The 15,000-nt window shown below is 54.7% G+C and overlaps 2 protein-coding genes across 4 annotated transcripts in view; both read left to right on the top strand.

The window, feature by feature from the left end:
• Positions 1-15,000, top strand: part of LOC142907476 (uncharacterized) — a 478,656-nt gene that overhangs the window by 196,215 nt on the left and 267,441 nt on the right. The window lies entirely within an intron of this gene.
• Positions 1-15,000, top strand: part of LOC142907475 (thioredoxin-related transmembrane protein 2-like) — a 36,205-nt gene that overhangs the window by 16,246 nt on the left and 4,959 nt on the right. For all 3 annotated transcript variants that reach the window (XM_076057032.1, XM_076057031.1, XM_076057030.1), the window contains exons 5-6: positions 7,607-7,713; positions 12,850-12,915. In XM_076057032.1, the coding sequence (XP_075913147.1) occupies positions 7,607-7,713; positions 12,850-12,915 (173 nt within the window). The remainder of the gene's footprint in view (positions 1-7,606; positions 7,714-12,849; positions 12,916-15,000) is intronic.

The raw sequence follows: 15,000 nt of genomic DNA, 5'->3' as shown, positions 1-15,000 counted from the left end.
ACCAACCCTCACCAACCCTCACCAGCACCTCACCAACACCTCACCAACACCTCACCAACCCTCACCCTGCTCCTCACCCTGCTCCTCACCCAGCAACTCACCCCGCACCTCACCACGCACCTCACCCAGCCCCTCACCCAGCACCTCACCCCGCACCTCACCCCGCACCTCACCCAGCGCCTCACCCAGCACCTCACCAGCACCTCACCAACCCTCACCAGCACCTCACCAGCACCTCACCAACCCTCACCAGCACCTCACCAACACCTCACCAGCACCTCACCAGCACCTCACCAACCCTCACCAGCACCTCACCAACCCTCACCAACCCTCACCAACACCTCACCAACCCTCACCAACCCTCACCAACCCTCACCAACCCTCACCAGCACCTCACCAGCACCTCACCAACACTCACCAGCACCTCACCAACCCTCACCAGCACCTCACCAACCCTCACCAGCACCTCACCAACCCTCACCAGCACCTCACCAGCACCTCACCAACCCTCACCAACACCTCACCAGCACCTCACCAACCCTCACCAACCCTCACCAACCCTCACCAACCCTCACCAACACCTCACCAACCCTCACCAACACCTCACCAGCACCTCACCAACACCTCACCAGCACCTCACCAGCACCTCACCAACCCTCACCAGCACCTCACCAGCACCTCACCAACACTCACCAGCACCTCACCAGCACCTCACCAGCACCTCACCAGCACCTCACCAACCCTCACCAACACCTCACCAACCCTCACCAACCCTCACCAACACCTCACCAACCCTCACCAACCCTCACCAACCCTCACCAACCCTCACCAGCACCTCACCAGCACCTCACCAGCACCTCACCAGCACCTCACCAACCCTCACCAACACCTCACCAGCACCTCACCAACACTCACCAGCACCTCACCAGCACCTCACCAGCACCTCACCAGCACCTCACCAGCACCTCACCAACCCTCACCAACACCTCACCAGCACCTCACCAACACCTCACCAGCACCTCACCAACCCTCACCAACCCTCACCAGCACCTCACCAACACTCACCAACCCTCACCAGCACCTCACCAACACCTCACCAACACCTCACCAGCACCTCACCAACCCTCACCAGCACCTCACCAACACCTCACCAACACCTCACCAACACCTCACCAGCACCTCACCAGCACCTCACCAACCCTCACCAGCACCTCACCAGCACCTCACCAACCCTCACCAGCACCTCACCAGCACCTCACCAGCACCTCACCAACACCTCACCAGCACCTCACCAGCACCTCACCAACCCTCACCAGCACCTCACCAGCACCTCACCAACCCTCACCAGCACCTCACCAGCACCTCACCAACCCTCACCAACCCTCACCAGCACCTCACCAACCCTCACCAACACCTCACCAACCCTCACCAACCCTCACCAGCACCTCACCAGCACCTCACCAGCACCTCACCAACCCTCACCAGCACCTCACCAACCCTCACCAACCCTCACCAGCACCTCACCAACCCTCACCAACCCTCACCAGCACCTCACCAGCACCTCACCAGCACCTCACCAGCACCTCACCAACCCTCACCCACCCTCACCAACCCTCACCAGCACCTCACCAACACCTCACCAACACCTCACCAGCACCTCACCAACCCTCACCAACCCTCACCAACCCTCACCAGCACCTCACCAGCACCTCACCAACCCTCACCAGCACCTCACCAACACTCACCAACCCTCACCAACCCTCACCCACCCTCACCAACACCTCACCAGCACCTCACCAACCCTCACCAGCACCTCACCAGCACCTCACCAGCACCTCACCAGCACCTCACCAACCCTCACCAGCACCTCACCAGCACCTCACCAGCACCTCACCAACCCTCACCAGCACCTCACCAGCACCTCACCAACACCTCACCAGCACCTCACCAACACCTCACCAACACCTCACCAGCACCTCACCAACCCTCACCAACCCTCACCAGCACCTCACCAACCCTCACCAACACTCACCAGCACCTCACCAACGCTCACCAACCCTCACCAGCACCTCACCAACCCTCACCAGCACCTCACCAACACCTCACCAGCACCTCACCAACCCTCACCAACACCTCACCAGCACCTCACCAACACTCACCAACCCTCACCAACACCTCACCAACACCTCACCAGCACCTCACCAGCACCTCACCAACCCTCACCAACCCTCACCAACCCTCACCAGCACCTCACCAGCACCTCACCAACCCTCACCAACCCTCACCAGCACCTCACCAACACTCACCAACCCTCACCAACCCTCACCAGCACCTCACCAGCACCTCACCAACACCTCACCAACCCTCACCAACCCTCACCAGCACCTCACCAACCCTCACCAACCCTCACCAGCACCTCACCAGCACCTCACCAGCACCTCACCAGCCCCTCACCAGCACCTCACCAACCCTCACCAGCACCTCACCAGCACCTCACCAGCACCTCACCAACACCTCACCAGCACCTCACCAACCCTCACCAACACCTCACCAGCACCTCACCAACCCTCACCAGCACCTCACCAGCACCTCACCAGCACCTCACCAGCACCTCACCAACCCTCACCAGCACCTCACCAACCCTCACCAACCCTCACCAGCACCTCACCAGCACCTCACCAGCACCTCACCAACCCTCACCAACACCTCACCAACCCTCACCAACCCTCACCAGCACCTCACCAACACCTCACCAGCACCTCACCAACCCTCACCAACCCTCACCAACACCTCACCAGCACCTCACCAACCCTCACCAGCACCTCACCAACCCTCACCAACCCTCACCAGCACCTCACCAACACCTCACCAGCACCTCACCAACCCTCACCAGCACCTCACCAGCACCTCACCAACACCTCACCAACCCTCACCAGCACCTCACCAACACCTCACCAGCACCTCACCAACCCTCACCAACCCTCACCAGCACCTCACCAGCACCTCACCAACCCTCACCAACCCTCACCAACCCTCACCAGCACCTCACCAACCCTCACCAGCACCTCACCAGCACCTCACCAGCACCTCACCAACACCTCACCAACCCTCACCAGCACCTCACCAACCCTCACCAGCACCTCACCAACACTTCACCAGCACCTCACCAACACCTCACCAGCACCTCACCAGCACCTCACCAGCACCTCACCAACCCTCACCAGCACCTCACCAACCCTCACCAACCCTCACCAGCACCTCACCAACACCTCACCAACCCTCACCAACACCTCACCAGCACCTCACCAGCACCTCACCAACACCTCACCAACCCTCACCAACACCTCACCAGCACCTCACCAACCCTCACCAGCACCTCACCAGCACCTCACCAGCACCTCACCAGCACCTCACCAGCACCTCACCAACCCTCACCAACACCTCACCAGCACCTCACCAACACCTCACCAACACCTCACCAACCCTCACCAACACCTCACCAGCACCTCACCAGCACCTCACCAGCACCTCACCAGCACCTCACCAACCCTCACCAACCCTCACCAACACCTCACCAACCCTCACCAGCACCTCACCAGCACCTCACCAGCACCTCACCAACACCTCACCAACCCTCACCAGCACCTCACCAACCCTCACCAGCACCTCACCAGCACCTCACCAGCACCTCACCAACACCTCACCAGCACCTCACCAGCACCTCACCAGCACCTCACCAACCCTCACCAACACTCACCAGCACCTCACCAGCACCTCACCAGCACCTCACCAGCACCTCACCAACACCTCACCAGCACCTCACCAGCACCTCACCAGCACCTCACCAGCACCTCACCAGCACCTCACCAGCACCTCACCAACACCTCACCAACACCTCACCAGCACCTCACCAACCCTCACCAGCACCTCACCAGCACCTCACCAACCCTCACCAGCACCTCACCAACACCTCACCAGCACCTCACCAACACCTCACCAACCCTCACCAACACCTCACCAACCCTCACCAGCACCTCACCAGCACCTCACCAGCACCTCACCAACACCTCACCAGCACCTCACCAACCCTCACCAACACCTCACCAACCCTCACCAACCCTCACCAACACCTCACCAACCCTCACCAGCACTCACCAGCACCTCACCAACCCTCACCAGCACCTCACCAGCACCTCACCAACCCTCACCAACACCTCACCAGCACTCACCAGCACCTCACCAACCCTCACCAGCACCTCACCAACACTCACCAACACCTCACCAACCCTCACCAGCACCTCACCAACCCTCACCAACCCTCACCAACACCTCACCAACCCTCACCAGCACCTCACCAGCACCTCACCAACCCTCACCAGCACCTCACCAGCACCTCACCAGCACCTCACCAACCCTCACCAGCACCTCACCAACCCTCACCAACACCTCACCAGCACCTCACCAGCACCTCACCAGCACCTCACCAACACCTCACCAACCCTCACCAGCACCTCACCAACACCTCACCAACCCTCACCAGCACCTCACCAACCCTCACCAACCCTCACCAACCCTCACCAGCACCTCACCAGCACCTCACCAACACCTCACCAGCACCTCACCAGCACCTCACCAACCCTCACCAGCACCTCACCAACCCTCACCAACCCTCACCAACCCTCACCAACCCTCACCAGCACCTCACCAACCCTCACCAACACCTCACCAGCACCTCACCAACCCTCACCAACCCTCACCAGCACCTCACCAGCACCTCACCAGCACCTCACCAACACCTCACCAGCACCTCACCAACACCTCACCAGCACCTCACCAACACCTCACCAGCACCTCACCAGCACCTCACCAACCCTCACCAGCACCTCACCAGCACCTCACCAACACCTCACCAGCACCTCACCAACCCTCACCAGCACCTCACCAGCACCTCACCAACACCTCACCAGCACCTCACCAACCCTCACCAACCCTCACCAGCACCTCACCAGCACCTCACCAGCACCTCACCAACCCTCACCAGCACCTCACCAACCCTCACCAACCCTCACCACCCCGCTAGGTCTGGTGCTACGCCCCCAGTAAGCGGGCTGCACTTAGTTGCCTGTGACTGTGTGTGACTGTGGTTGCGTTTGTGGTTGTGGTTGCCTGTGACTGTGGTTGCCTGTGACTGTGGTTGCCTGTGACTGTGGTTGCCTGTGACTGTGGTTGCCTGTGACTGTGGTTGCCTGTGACTGTGGTTGCCTGTGGTTGCCTGTGACTGTGGTTGCCTGTGACTGTGGTTGCCTGTGACTGTGGTTGCCTGTGACTGTGGTTGCCTGTGACTGTGGTTGCCTGTGACTGTGGTTGTGTGTGACTGTGGTTGTGGTTGCCTGTGACTGTGGTTGCCTGTGACTGTGGTTGCCTCTGACTGTGGTTGCGTGTGACTGTGGTTGCCTGTGACTGTGGTTGCCTGTGACTGTGGTTGCCTGTGACTGTGGTTGCCTGTGACTGTGGTTGCCTGTGACTGTGGTTGCGTGTGACTGTAGTTGCCTGTGACTGTGGTTGACTGTGGTTGCCTGTGACTGTGGTTGCCTGTGATTGTGGTTGCCTGTGACTGTGGTTGCCTGTGACTGTGGTTGCCTGTGACTGTGGTTGCCTGTGACTGTAGTTGCCTGTGACTGTGGTTGCCTGTGACTGTGGTTGCGTGTGACTGTTGTTGTGTGTGACTGTGGTTGCCTGTGACTGTGGTTGTGTGTGACTGTGGTTGCCTGTGACTGTGGTTGCCTGTGACTGTGGTTGCCTGTGACTGTGGTTGCCTGTGACTGTGGTTGCCTGTGACTGTAGTTGCCTGTGACTGTGGTTGCGTGTGACTGTTGTTGTGTGTGACTGTGGTTGCCTGTGACTGTGGTTGCGTGTGACTGTGGTTGTGTGTGACTGTGGTTGTGTGTGACTGTGGTTGTGTGTGACTGTGGTTGCCTGTGACTGTGGTTGCCTGTGACTGTGGTTGTGTGTGACTGTGGTTGTGTGTGACTGTGGTTGCCTGTGACTGTAGTTGTGGTTGTGGTTGTGGTTGCCTGTGACTGTGGTTGCCTGTGACTGTGGTTGCCTGTGACTGTGGTTGCCTGTGACTGTAGTTGACTGTGGTTGCCTGTGACTGTGGTTGTGGTTGCCTGTGACTGTGGTTGTGACTGTGGTTGCCTGTGACTGTGGTTGTGGTTGCCTGTGACTGTGGTTGCCTGTGACTGTGGTTGCCTGTGACTGTGGTTGTGGTTGCCTGTGACTGTGGTTGTGACTGTGGTTGCCTGTGACTGTGGTTGTGTGTGACTGTGGTTGCCTGTGACTGTAGTTGTGGTTGTGGTTGTGGTTGCCTGTGACTGTGGTTGCCTGTGACTGTGGTTGCCTGTGACTGTGGTTGCCTGTGGTTGCCTGTGACTGTGGTTGCGTGTGACTGTTGTTGCTTGTGACTGTGGTTGCCTGTGACTGTGGTTGCCTGTGACTGGTTGCCTGTGGTTGCCTGTGACTGGTTGCCTGTGACTGTGGTTGCCTGTGACTGTGGTTGCCTGTGACTGTGGTTGCCTGTGACTGTGGTTGTGTGTGACTGTGGTTGCCTGTGACTGTGGTTGTGTGTGGCTGTGGTTGCCTGTGATTGCAGGAGGAGCTGTCACGTGACCACCACACTGCGTGGTTGTGTGTGACTGTGGCTGTGACTGTGGTTGCAGGAGGAGCTGTCACGTGACCACCACACTGTGTGGTTGTGTGTGACTGTGGTTGCAGGAGGAGCTGTCACGTGACCACCACACTGCGTGGTTGTGTGTGACTGTGGTTGTGTGTGACTGTGGTTGTGTGTGACTGTGGTTGCCTGTGGTTGCAGGAGGAGCTGTCACGTGACCACCACACTGCGTGGTTGTGTGTGACTGTGGTTGCCTGTGGTTGCAGGAGGAGCTGTCACGTGACCACCACACTGTGTGGTTGGTCGAGTGGTTGTGTGTGACTGTGGTTGTGTGTGACTGTGGTTGTGTGTGACTGTGGCTGTGACTGTGGTTGCAGGAGGAGCTGTCACGTGACCACCACACTGTGTGGTTGGTCGAGTGGTTGTGTGTGACTGTGGTTGTGTGTGACTGTGGTTGCAGGAGGAGCTGTCACGTGACCACCACACTGTGTGGTTGTGTGTGACTGTGGCTGTGACTGTGGTTGCAGGAGGAGCTGTCACGTGACCACCACACTGTGTGGTTGTGTGTGACTGTGGTTTCCTGTGGTTGCAGGAGGAGCTGTCACGTGACCACCACACTGTGTGGTTGTGTGTGACTGTGGTTGCCTGTGGTTGCAGGAGGAGCTGTCACGTGACCACCACACTGTGTGGTTGGTCGAGTGGTTGTGTGTGACTGTGGTTGTGTGTGACTGTGGTTGCCTGTGGTTGCAGGAGGAGCTGTCACGTGACCACCACACTGTGTGGTTGTGTGTGACTGTGGTTGTGTGTGACTGTGACTGTGGTTGTGTGTGACTGTGGTTGCAGGAGGAGCTGTCACGTGACCACCACACTGTGTGGTTGTGTGTGACTGTGGTTGTGTGTGACTGTGACTGTGGTTGTGTGTGACTGTGGTTGCAGGAGGAGCTGTCACGTGACCACCACACTGTGTGGTTGGTCGAGTTCTTTGCTAACTGGGTCCCAGAGTGCCAAACGTTTGCTCCGATCTTCGCTGACCTCTCGCTGCGGTCAGCCGCTCACTCGCACGCACACACAGACACACACAGACACACAGTACACACAGACACACACACACACTCACACACACACAGAGACACACACAGACACACACACAGACACACACACACAGACACACACACAGACACACACAGACACACACACACATTCACACACACACTCACACACACAGTCACACACACAGTCACACACAGACACACACACACAGACACACACTCACACACACACACAGACACACACTCACACACACACACAGTCACACACAGACACACACACACAGACACACACTCACACACACACACAGACACACACTCACACACACACAGACACAGACACACACTACACACACACAGACACACACAGTACACACAGTCACACACACACAGACACACACACAGACACTACACACAGACATTCACACACACACTCACACACTCACACACACACACACAGACACACACAGACACACACAGACACACTCACAGACACACACAGACATACACACACAGTCACACACACACACAGTCACACACACTCACACACAGACACACACACTCACACACAGACACACACACACACAGACACACACACAGACACAGTACACACACACACACACAGACACAGTACACACACACACAGACACACAGTACACACACACACAGACACACACACAGACACACACACACAGACACAGTACACACACACACAGACACACAGTACACACTCACACAGACACACACAGACACACACAGTCACACACAGACACACACACACTCACACACAGTACACACACACACAGACACACACACACAGACACACACAGTCACACACACACACACTCACACACAGACACACACACACTCACACAGACAGACACACACACTCACACAGACACACACAGTACACACAGACACACACACATACAGTACACACACACTCAGACATACACACTCACACAGTCACACACACACACAGACACATACACATACACTCACACACTCACACAGTACACACACACACACTCACACACAGACACAGATACACACACAGATACACACACACAGATATACACACACACAGTCACACACACACAGTCACACACACACTCACACACACACTCACTCACACACACACTCACACACACTCACACAGATTCACACACACACAGACACACACAGACACACACACACACACTCACAGACACTCACACGCACAGACACACACACAGACAGATACACACACACTAACACACACATACACAGACACACACACAGACACACAGTACACACACACAGACACACTCACACACACACACAGATACACACACACTCACACACACATACACAGACACACACACACAGACACACAGTACACACACACACAGACACACACAGACACACACACACAGACACACACACACAGACACACACACACACAGACACACACACTCACACACACAGTCACACACTCACACACACAGACACACACACACAGACACACACACACTCACACACACACACTCACACACACACTCACACACAGACACTCACAGACACACACACACACAGACACTCACAGACACACACAGACACACACAGACACACACACAGTCACACACAGACACACACACAGACACACACACAGACACTCACACAGTCACACACAGTACACACAGACACACACTCACACACACAGTCACACACACACAGTCACGCACACACAGTACACACACACTCACTCACACACACACTCACACACACTCACACACACACAGACACACACACATACAATTACACACACACTCAGACATACACACTCACACAGTCACACAAACACACACACAGACACACACATACACTCACACACTCACACAGTACACACACACAGACACACACACACAGACACACACACAGATACACACACACAGTCACACACACACAGTCACACACACACTCAGACACACTCACTCACACACACACAGACACTCACACGCACACACAGACACTCACTCACACACACACAGTACACACACACAGACACACACACACAGACACTCACACACACACACAGACACACATACACAGTCACACACACAGAGACACACACACTCAGACACACACTCAGACACACACACTCACTCACACACACACACAGACACTCAGACACACGCACACACTCTCTCACACACACACACACAGACACACACACAGAGACATACACACACACAGACATACACACACTCACATACACACAGAGACCCACAGACTCACTCACACAGAGACCCACAGACTCACCACACAGACACCCACAGACTCACCACACAGAGACCCACAGACTCACCACACAGAGACCCACAGACTCACTCACACAGAGACCCATAGTCTCACCACACAGAGACCCACAGACTCACCACACAGAGACCCACAGACTCACCACACAGAGACCCACAGACTCACTCACACAGAGACCCACAGACTCACTTGCACAGAGACCCACAGACTCACTCACACAGAGACCCATAGACTCACCACACAGAGACCCACAGACTCACCACACAGAGACCCACAGACTCACCACACAGAGACCCACAGACTCACCACACAGAGACCCACAGACTCACTCACACAGAGACCCACAGACTCACTTGCACAGAGACCCACAGACTCACTCACACAGAGACCCATAGACTCACCACACAGAGACCCACAGACTCACCACACAGAGACCCACAGACTCACCACACAGAGACCCACAGACTCACCACACAGAGACCCACAGACTCACTCACACAGAGACCCACAGACTCACCACACAGAGACCCACAGACTCACTCACACAGAGACCCATAGACTCACCACACAGAGACCCACAGACTCACTCACACAGAGACCCACAGACTCACTCACACAGAGACCCACAGACTCACCACACAGACCCACAGACTCACCACACAGAGACCCATAGACTCATCACACAGAGACACACAGACTCACCACACAGAGACCCATAGACTCACCACACAGAGACCCACAGACTCACCACACAGAGACCCACAGACTCACCACACAGAGACCCACAGACTCACTCACACAGAGACCCACAGACTCACTTGCACAGAGACCCACAGACTCACCACACAGAGACCCACAGACTCACTCACACAGAGACCCACAGACTCACTCACACAGAGACCCACAGACTCACCACACAGACCCACAGACTCACCACACAGAGACCCATAGACTCATCACACAGAGACACACAGACTCACCACACAGAGACCCATAGACTCACCACACAGAGACCCACAGACTCACCACACAGAGACCCACAGACTCACCACACAGAGACCCATAGACTCATCACACAGAGACACACAGACTCACCACACAGACCCACAGACTCACCACACAGAGACCCATAGACTCACCACACAGAGATCCACAGACTCATCACACAGAGATACACAGACTCACCACACAGAGACCCACAGACTCACCACAGAGAGACCCATAGACTCACCACACAGAGATCCACAGACTCACCACACAGAGACCCACAGACTCACTCACACAGAGACCCATAGACTCACCACACAGAGACCCACAGACTCACCACACAGAGACCCATAGACTCACCACACAGAGACCCACAGACTCACTCACACAGAGACCCATAGACTCACTCACACAGAGACCCATAGACTCACTCACACAGAGACCCATAGACTCACTCACACAGAGACCCACAGACTCACTCACACAGACCCACAGACTCACACAGAGAGCCACAGACTCACTCACACAGAGAGCCACAGACTCACACACACAGAGACCCACAGACTCACTCACACAGAGGCCCATAGACTCACCACACAGAGACCCACAGACTCACTCACACAGAGACCCATAGACTCACTCACACAGACACCCACAGACTCACTCACACAGAGACCCACAGACTCACTCACACAGACACACACAGACTCACTCACACAGACACCCACAGACTCACACAGAGACCCACAGACTCACCACACAGAGACCCACAGACTCACCACACAGAGACCCATAGACTCACTCACACAGAGACCCACAGACTCACCACACAGAGACCCACAGACTCACCACTCAGAGACCCACAGACTCACTCACACAGAGACCCACTGACTCATTCACACAGAGACCCACAGACTCACTCACACAGACACCCACAGACTCACACAGAGATCCACAGACTCACTCACACAGAGACCCACAGACTCACCACTCAGAGACCCACAGACTCACTCACACAGAGACCCACAGACTCACTCACACAGAGACCCACAGACTCACTCACACAGAGACCCACAGACTCACCACACAGAGACCCACAGACTCACCACACAGAGACCCACAGATTCACTCACACAGAGACCCACAGACTCACCACACAGAGACCCACAGACTCACACAGAGACCCACAGACTCACTCACACAGAGACCCATAGACTCACCACACAGAGACCCACAGACTCACCACACAGAGACTCATAGACTCACCACACAGAGACCCACAGACTCACACACAGAGACCCACAGACTCACTCACACAGAGACCCACAGACTCACCACACAGAGACTCACACACTCACACAGAGACCCACAGACTCACTCACACAGAGACCCATAGACTCACCACACAGAGACCCACAGACTCACCACACAGAGACTCATAGACTCACCACACAGAGACCCACAGACTCACCACACAGAGACCCACAGACTCACCACACAGAGACTCATAGACTCACTCACACAGCGTGTAACACGTGTGTGTCACGTGTGTGTGCGTGTGTGACACGTGTGTGTGTCGTGTGTGTGTGTGACACGTGTGTGTGTGTGACATGTGTGTGACACGTGTGTGTGTGTGACACGTGTGTGTGTGTGACACGTGTGTGTGTGACACGTGTGTGTGTGTGACACGTGTGTGTGTGTGACACGTGTGTGTGACACGTGTGTGTGTGTGACACGTGTGTGACACGTGTGACATGTGTGTGTGACACGTGTGTGCGTGTGTGTGTGTGCGTGTGTGACATGTGTGTGACACGTGTGTGTGACACGTGTGTGTGTTGCGTGTTGCAGCTATGACTGCCCGGGCCTGAAGTTCGGCAAGGTGGACGCTGGGCGGTACGGAGACGCCAGTGCTAAGTAAGTTAGCGTGTTGTTAGCATGTTGTTAGCGTGTTGTTAGCATGTTGTTAGCGTGTTGTTAGCATGTTGTTAGCGTGTTGTTAGCGTGTTGTTAGCGTGTTGTTAGCGTGTGTCTAGTGTGTGTCTAGCGTGTTGTTAGCGTGTTGTTAGCATGTGTCTAGTGTGTGTCTAGCGTGTGTCCAGCGTGTTGTTAGCATGTTGTTAGCTTGTTGTTAGCATTTGTCTAGTGTGTGTCTAGCGTGTTGTTAGCGTGTTGTTAGCGTGTTGTTAGCGTGTGTCTAGTGTGTGTCTAGCGTGTTGTTAGCGTGTTGTTAGCGTGTGTCTAGTGTGTGTCTAGCGTGTGTCCAGCGTGTTGTTAGCATGTTGTTAGCGTGTTGTTAGCATGTTGTTAGCGTGTTGTTAGCGTGTTGTTAGCGTGTTGTTAGCGTGTGTCTAGTGTGTGTCTAGCGTGTTGTTAGCGTGTTGTTAGCATGTGTCTAGTGTGTGTCTAGCGTGTGTCCAGCGTGTTGTTAGCATGTTGTTAGCTTGTTGTTAGCATTTGTCTAGTGTGTGTCTAGCGTGTTGTTAGCGTGTTGTTAGCGTGTTGTTAGCGTGTGTCTAGTGTGTGTCTAGCGTGTTGTTAGCGTGTTGTTAGCGTGTGTCTAGTGTGTGTCTAGCGTGTGTCCAGCGTGTTGTTAGCATGTTGTTAGCGTGTTGTTAGCATTTGTCTAGTGTGTGTCTAGCGTGTTGTTAGCGTGTTGTTAGCGTGTTGTTAGCGTGTGTCTAGTGTGTGTCTAGCGTGTGTCCAGCGTGTTGTTAGCATGTTGTTAGCTTGTTGTTAGCATTTGTCTAGTGTGTGTCTAGCGTGTTGTTAGCGTGTTGTTAGCGTGTTGTTAGCGTGTGTCTAGTGTGTGTCTAGCGTGTTGTTAGCGTGTTGTTAGCGTGTGTCTAGTGTGTGTCTAGCGTGTGTCCAGCGTGTTGTTAGCATGTTGTTAGCTTGTTGTTAGCATTTGTCTAGTGTGTGTCTAGCGTGTTGTTAGCGTGTTGTTAGCGTGTTGTTAGCGTGTGTCTAGTGTGTGTCTAGTGTGTGTCCAGCGTGTTGTTAGCATGTTGTTAGCTTGTTGTTAGCATTTGTCTAGTGTGTGTCTAGCGTGTTGTTAGCGTGTTGTTAGCGTGTTGTTACCGTGTGTCTAGCGTGTTGTTAGCGTGTGTCTAGTGTGTGTGTGTGTGTGTCTAGTGTGTGTGTGTCTAGTGTGTGTGTGTGTCTAGTGTGTGTGTGTGTGTCTAGTGTGTGTGTGTGTGTCTAGTGTGTGTGTGTGTGTCTAGTGTGTGTGTGTGTGTGTCTAGTGTGTGTGTGTGTGTGTCTAGTGTGTGTGTGTCTAGTGTGTGTGTGTGTCTAGTGTGTGTGTGTCTAGTGTGTGTGTGTGTGTCTAGTGTGTGTGTGTCTAGTGTGTGTGTGTGTGTGTCTAGTGTGTGTGTGTGTCTAGTGTGTGTGTGTGTGTGTCTAGTGTGTGTGTGTGTGTGTCAGTGTGTGTGTGTGTCTAGTGTGTGTGTGTGTCTAGTGTGTGTGTGTGTGTGTCAGTGTGTGTGTGTGTCTAGTGTGTGTGTGTGTGTGTCTAGTGTGTGTGTGTGTGTGTAGTGTGTGTGTGTGTGTCTAGTGTGTGTGTGTGTCTAGTGTGTGTGTGTGTCTAGTGTGTGTGTGTGTGTCTAGTGTGTGTGTGTGTGTCTAGTGTGTGTGTGTGTGTCTAGTGTGTGTGTGTGTCTAGTGTGTGTGTGTGTCTAGTGTGTGTGTGTGTGTCTAGTGTGTGTGTGTGTGTGTCTAGTGTGTGTGTGTGTCTAGTGTGTGTGTGTGTGTCTAGTGTGTGTGTGTCTAGTGTGTGTGTGTGTGTGTCTAGTGTGTGTGTGTGTCTAGTGTGTGTGTGTGTGTCTAGTGTGTGTGTGTGTGTCTAGTGTGTGTGTGTGTCTAGTGTGTGTGTGTCTAGTGTGTGTGTGTGTGTGTCTAGTGTGTGTGTGTGTCTAGTGTGTGTGTGTGTGTCTAGTGTGTGTGTGTGTGTCTAGTGTGTGTGTGTCTAGTGTGTGTGTGTGTGTCTAGTGTGTGTGTGTG

This window comes from Petromyzon marinus, chromosome 79 (genome assembly GCF_048934315.1).
Source record: "Petromyzon marinus isolate PM22_M1 ecotype Great Lakes invasive population chromosome 79, UKy_Petmar_22M1.pri1.0, whole genome shotgun sequence".
In the NCBI taxonomy this organism is placed as follows: Eukaryota; Metazoa; Chordata; class Hyperoartia; order Petromyzontiformes; family Petromyzontidae; genus Petromyzon; species Petromyzon marinus.
This window is presented reverse-complemented; position numbering and strand designations above follow the sequence as displayed.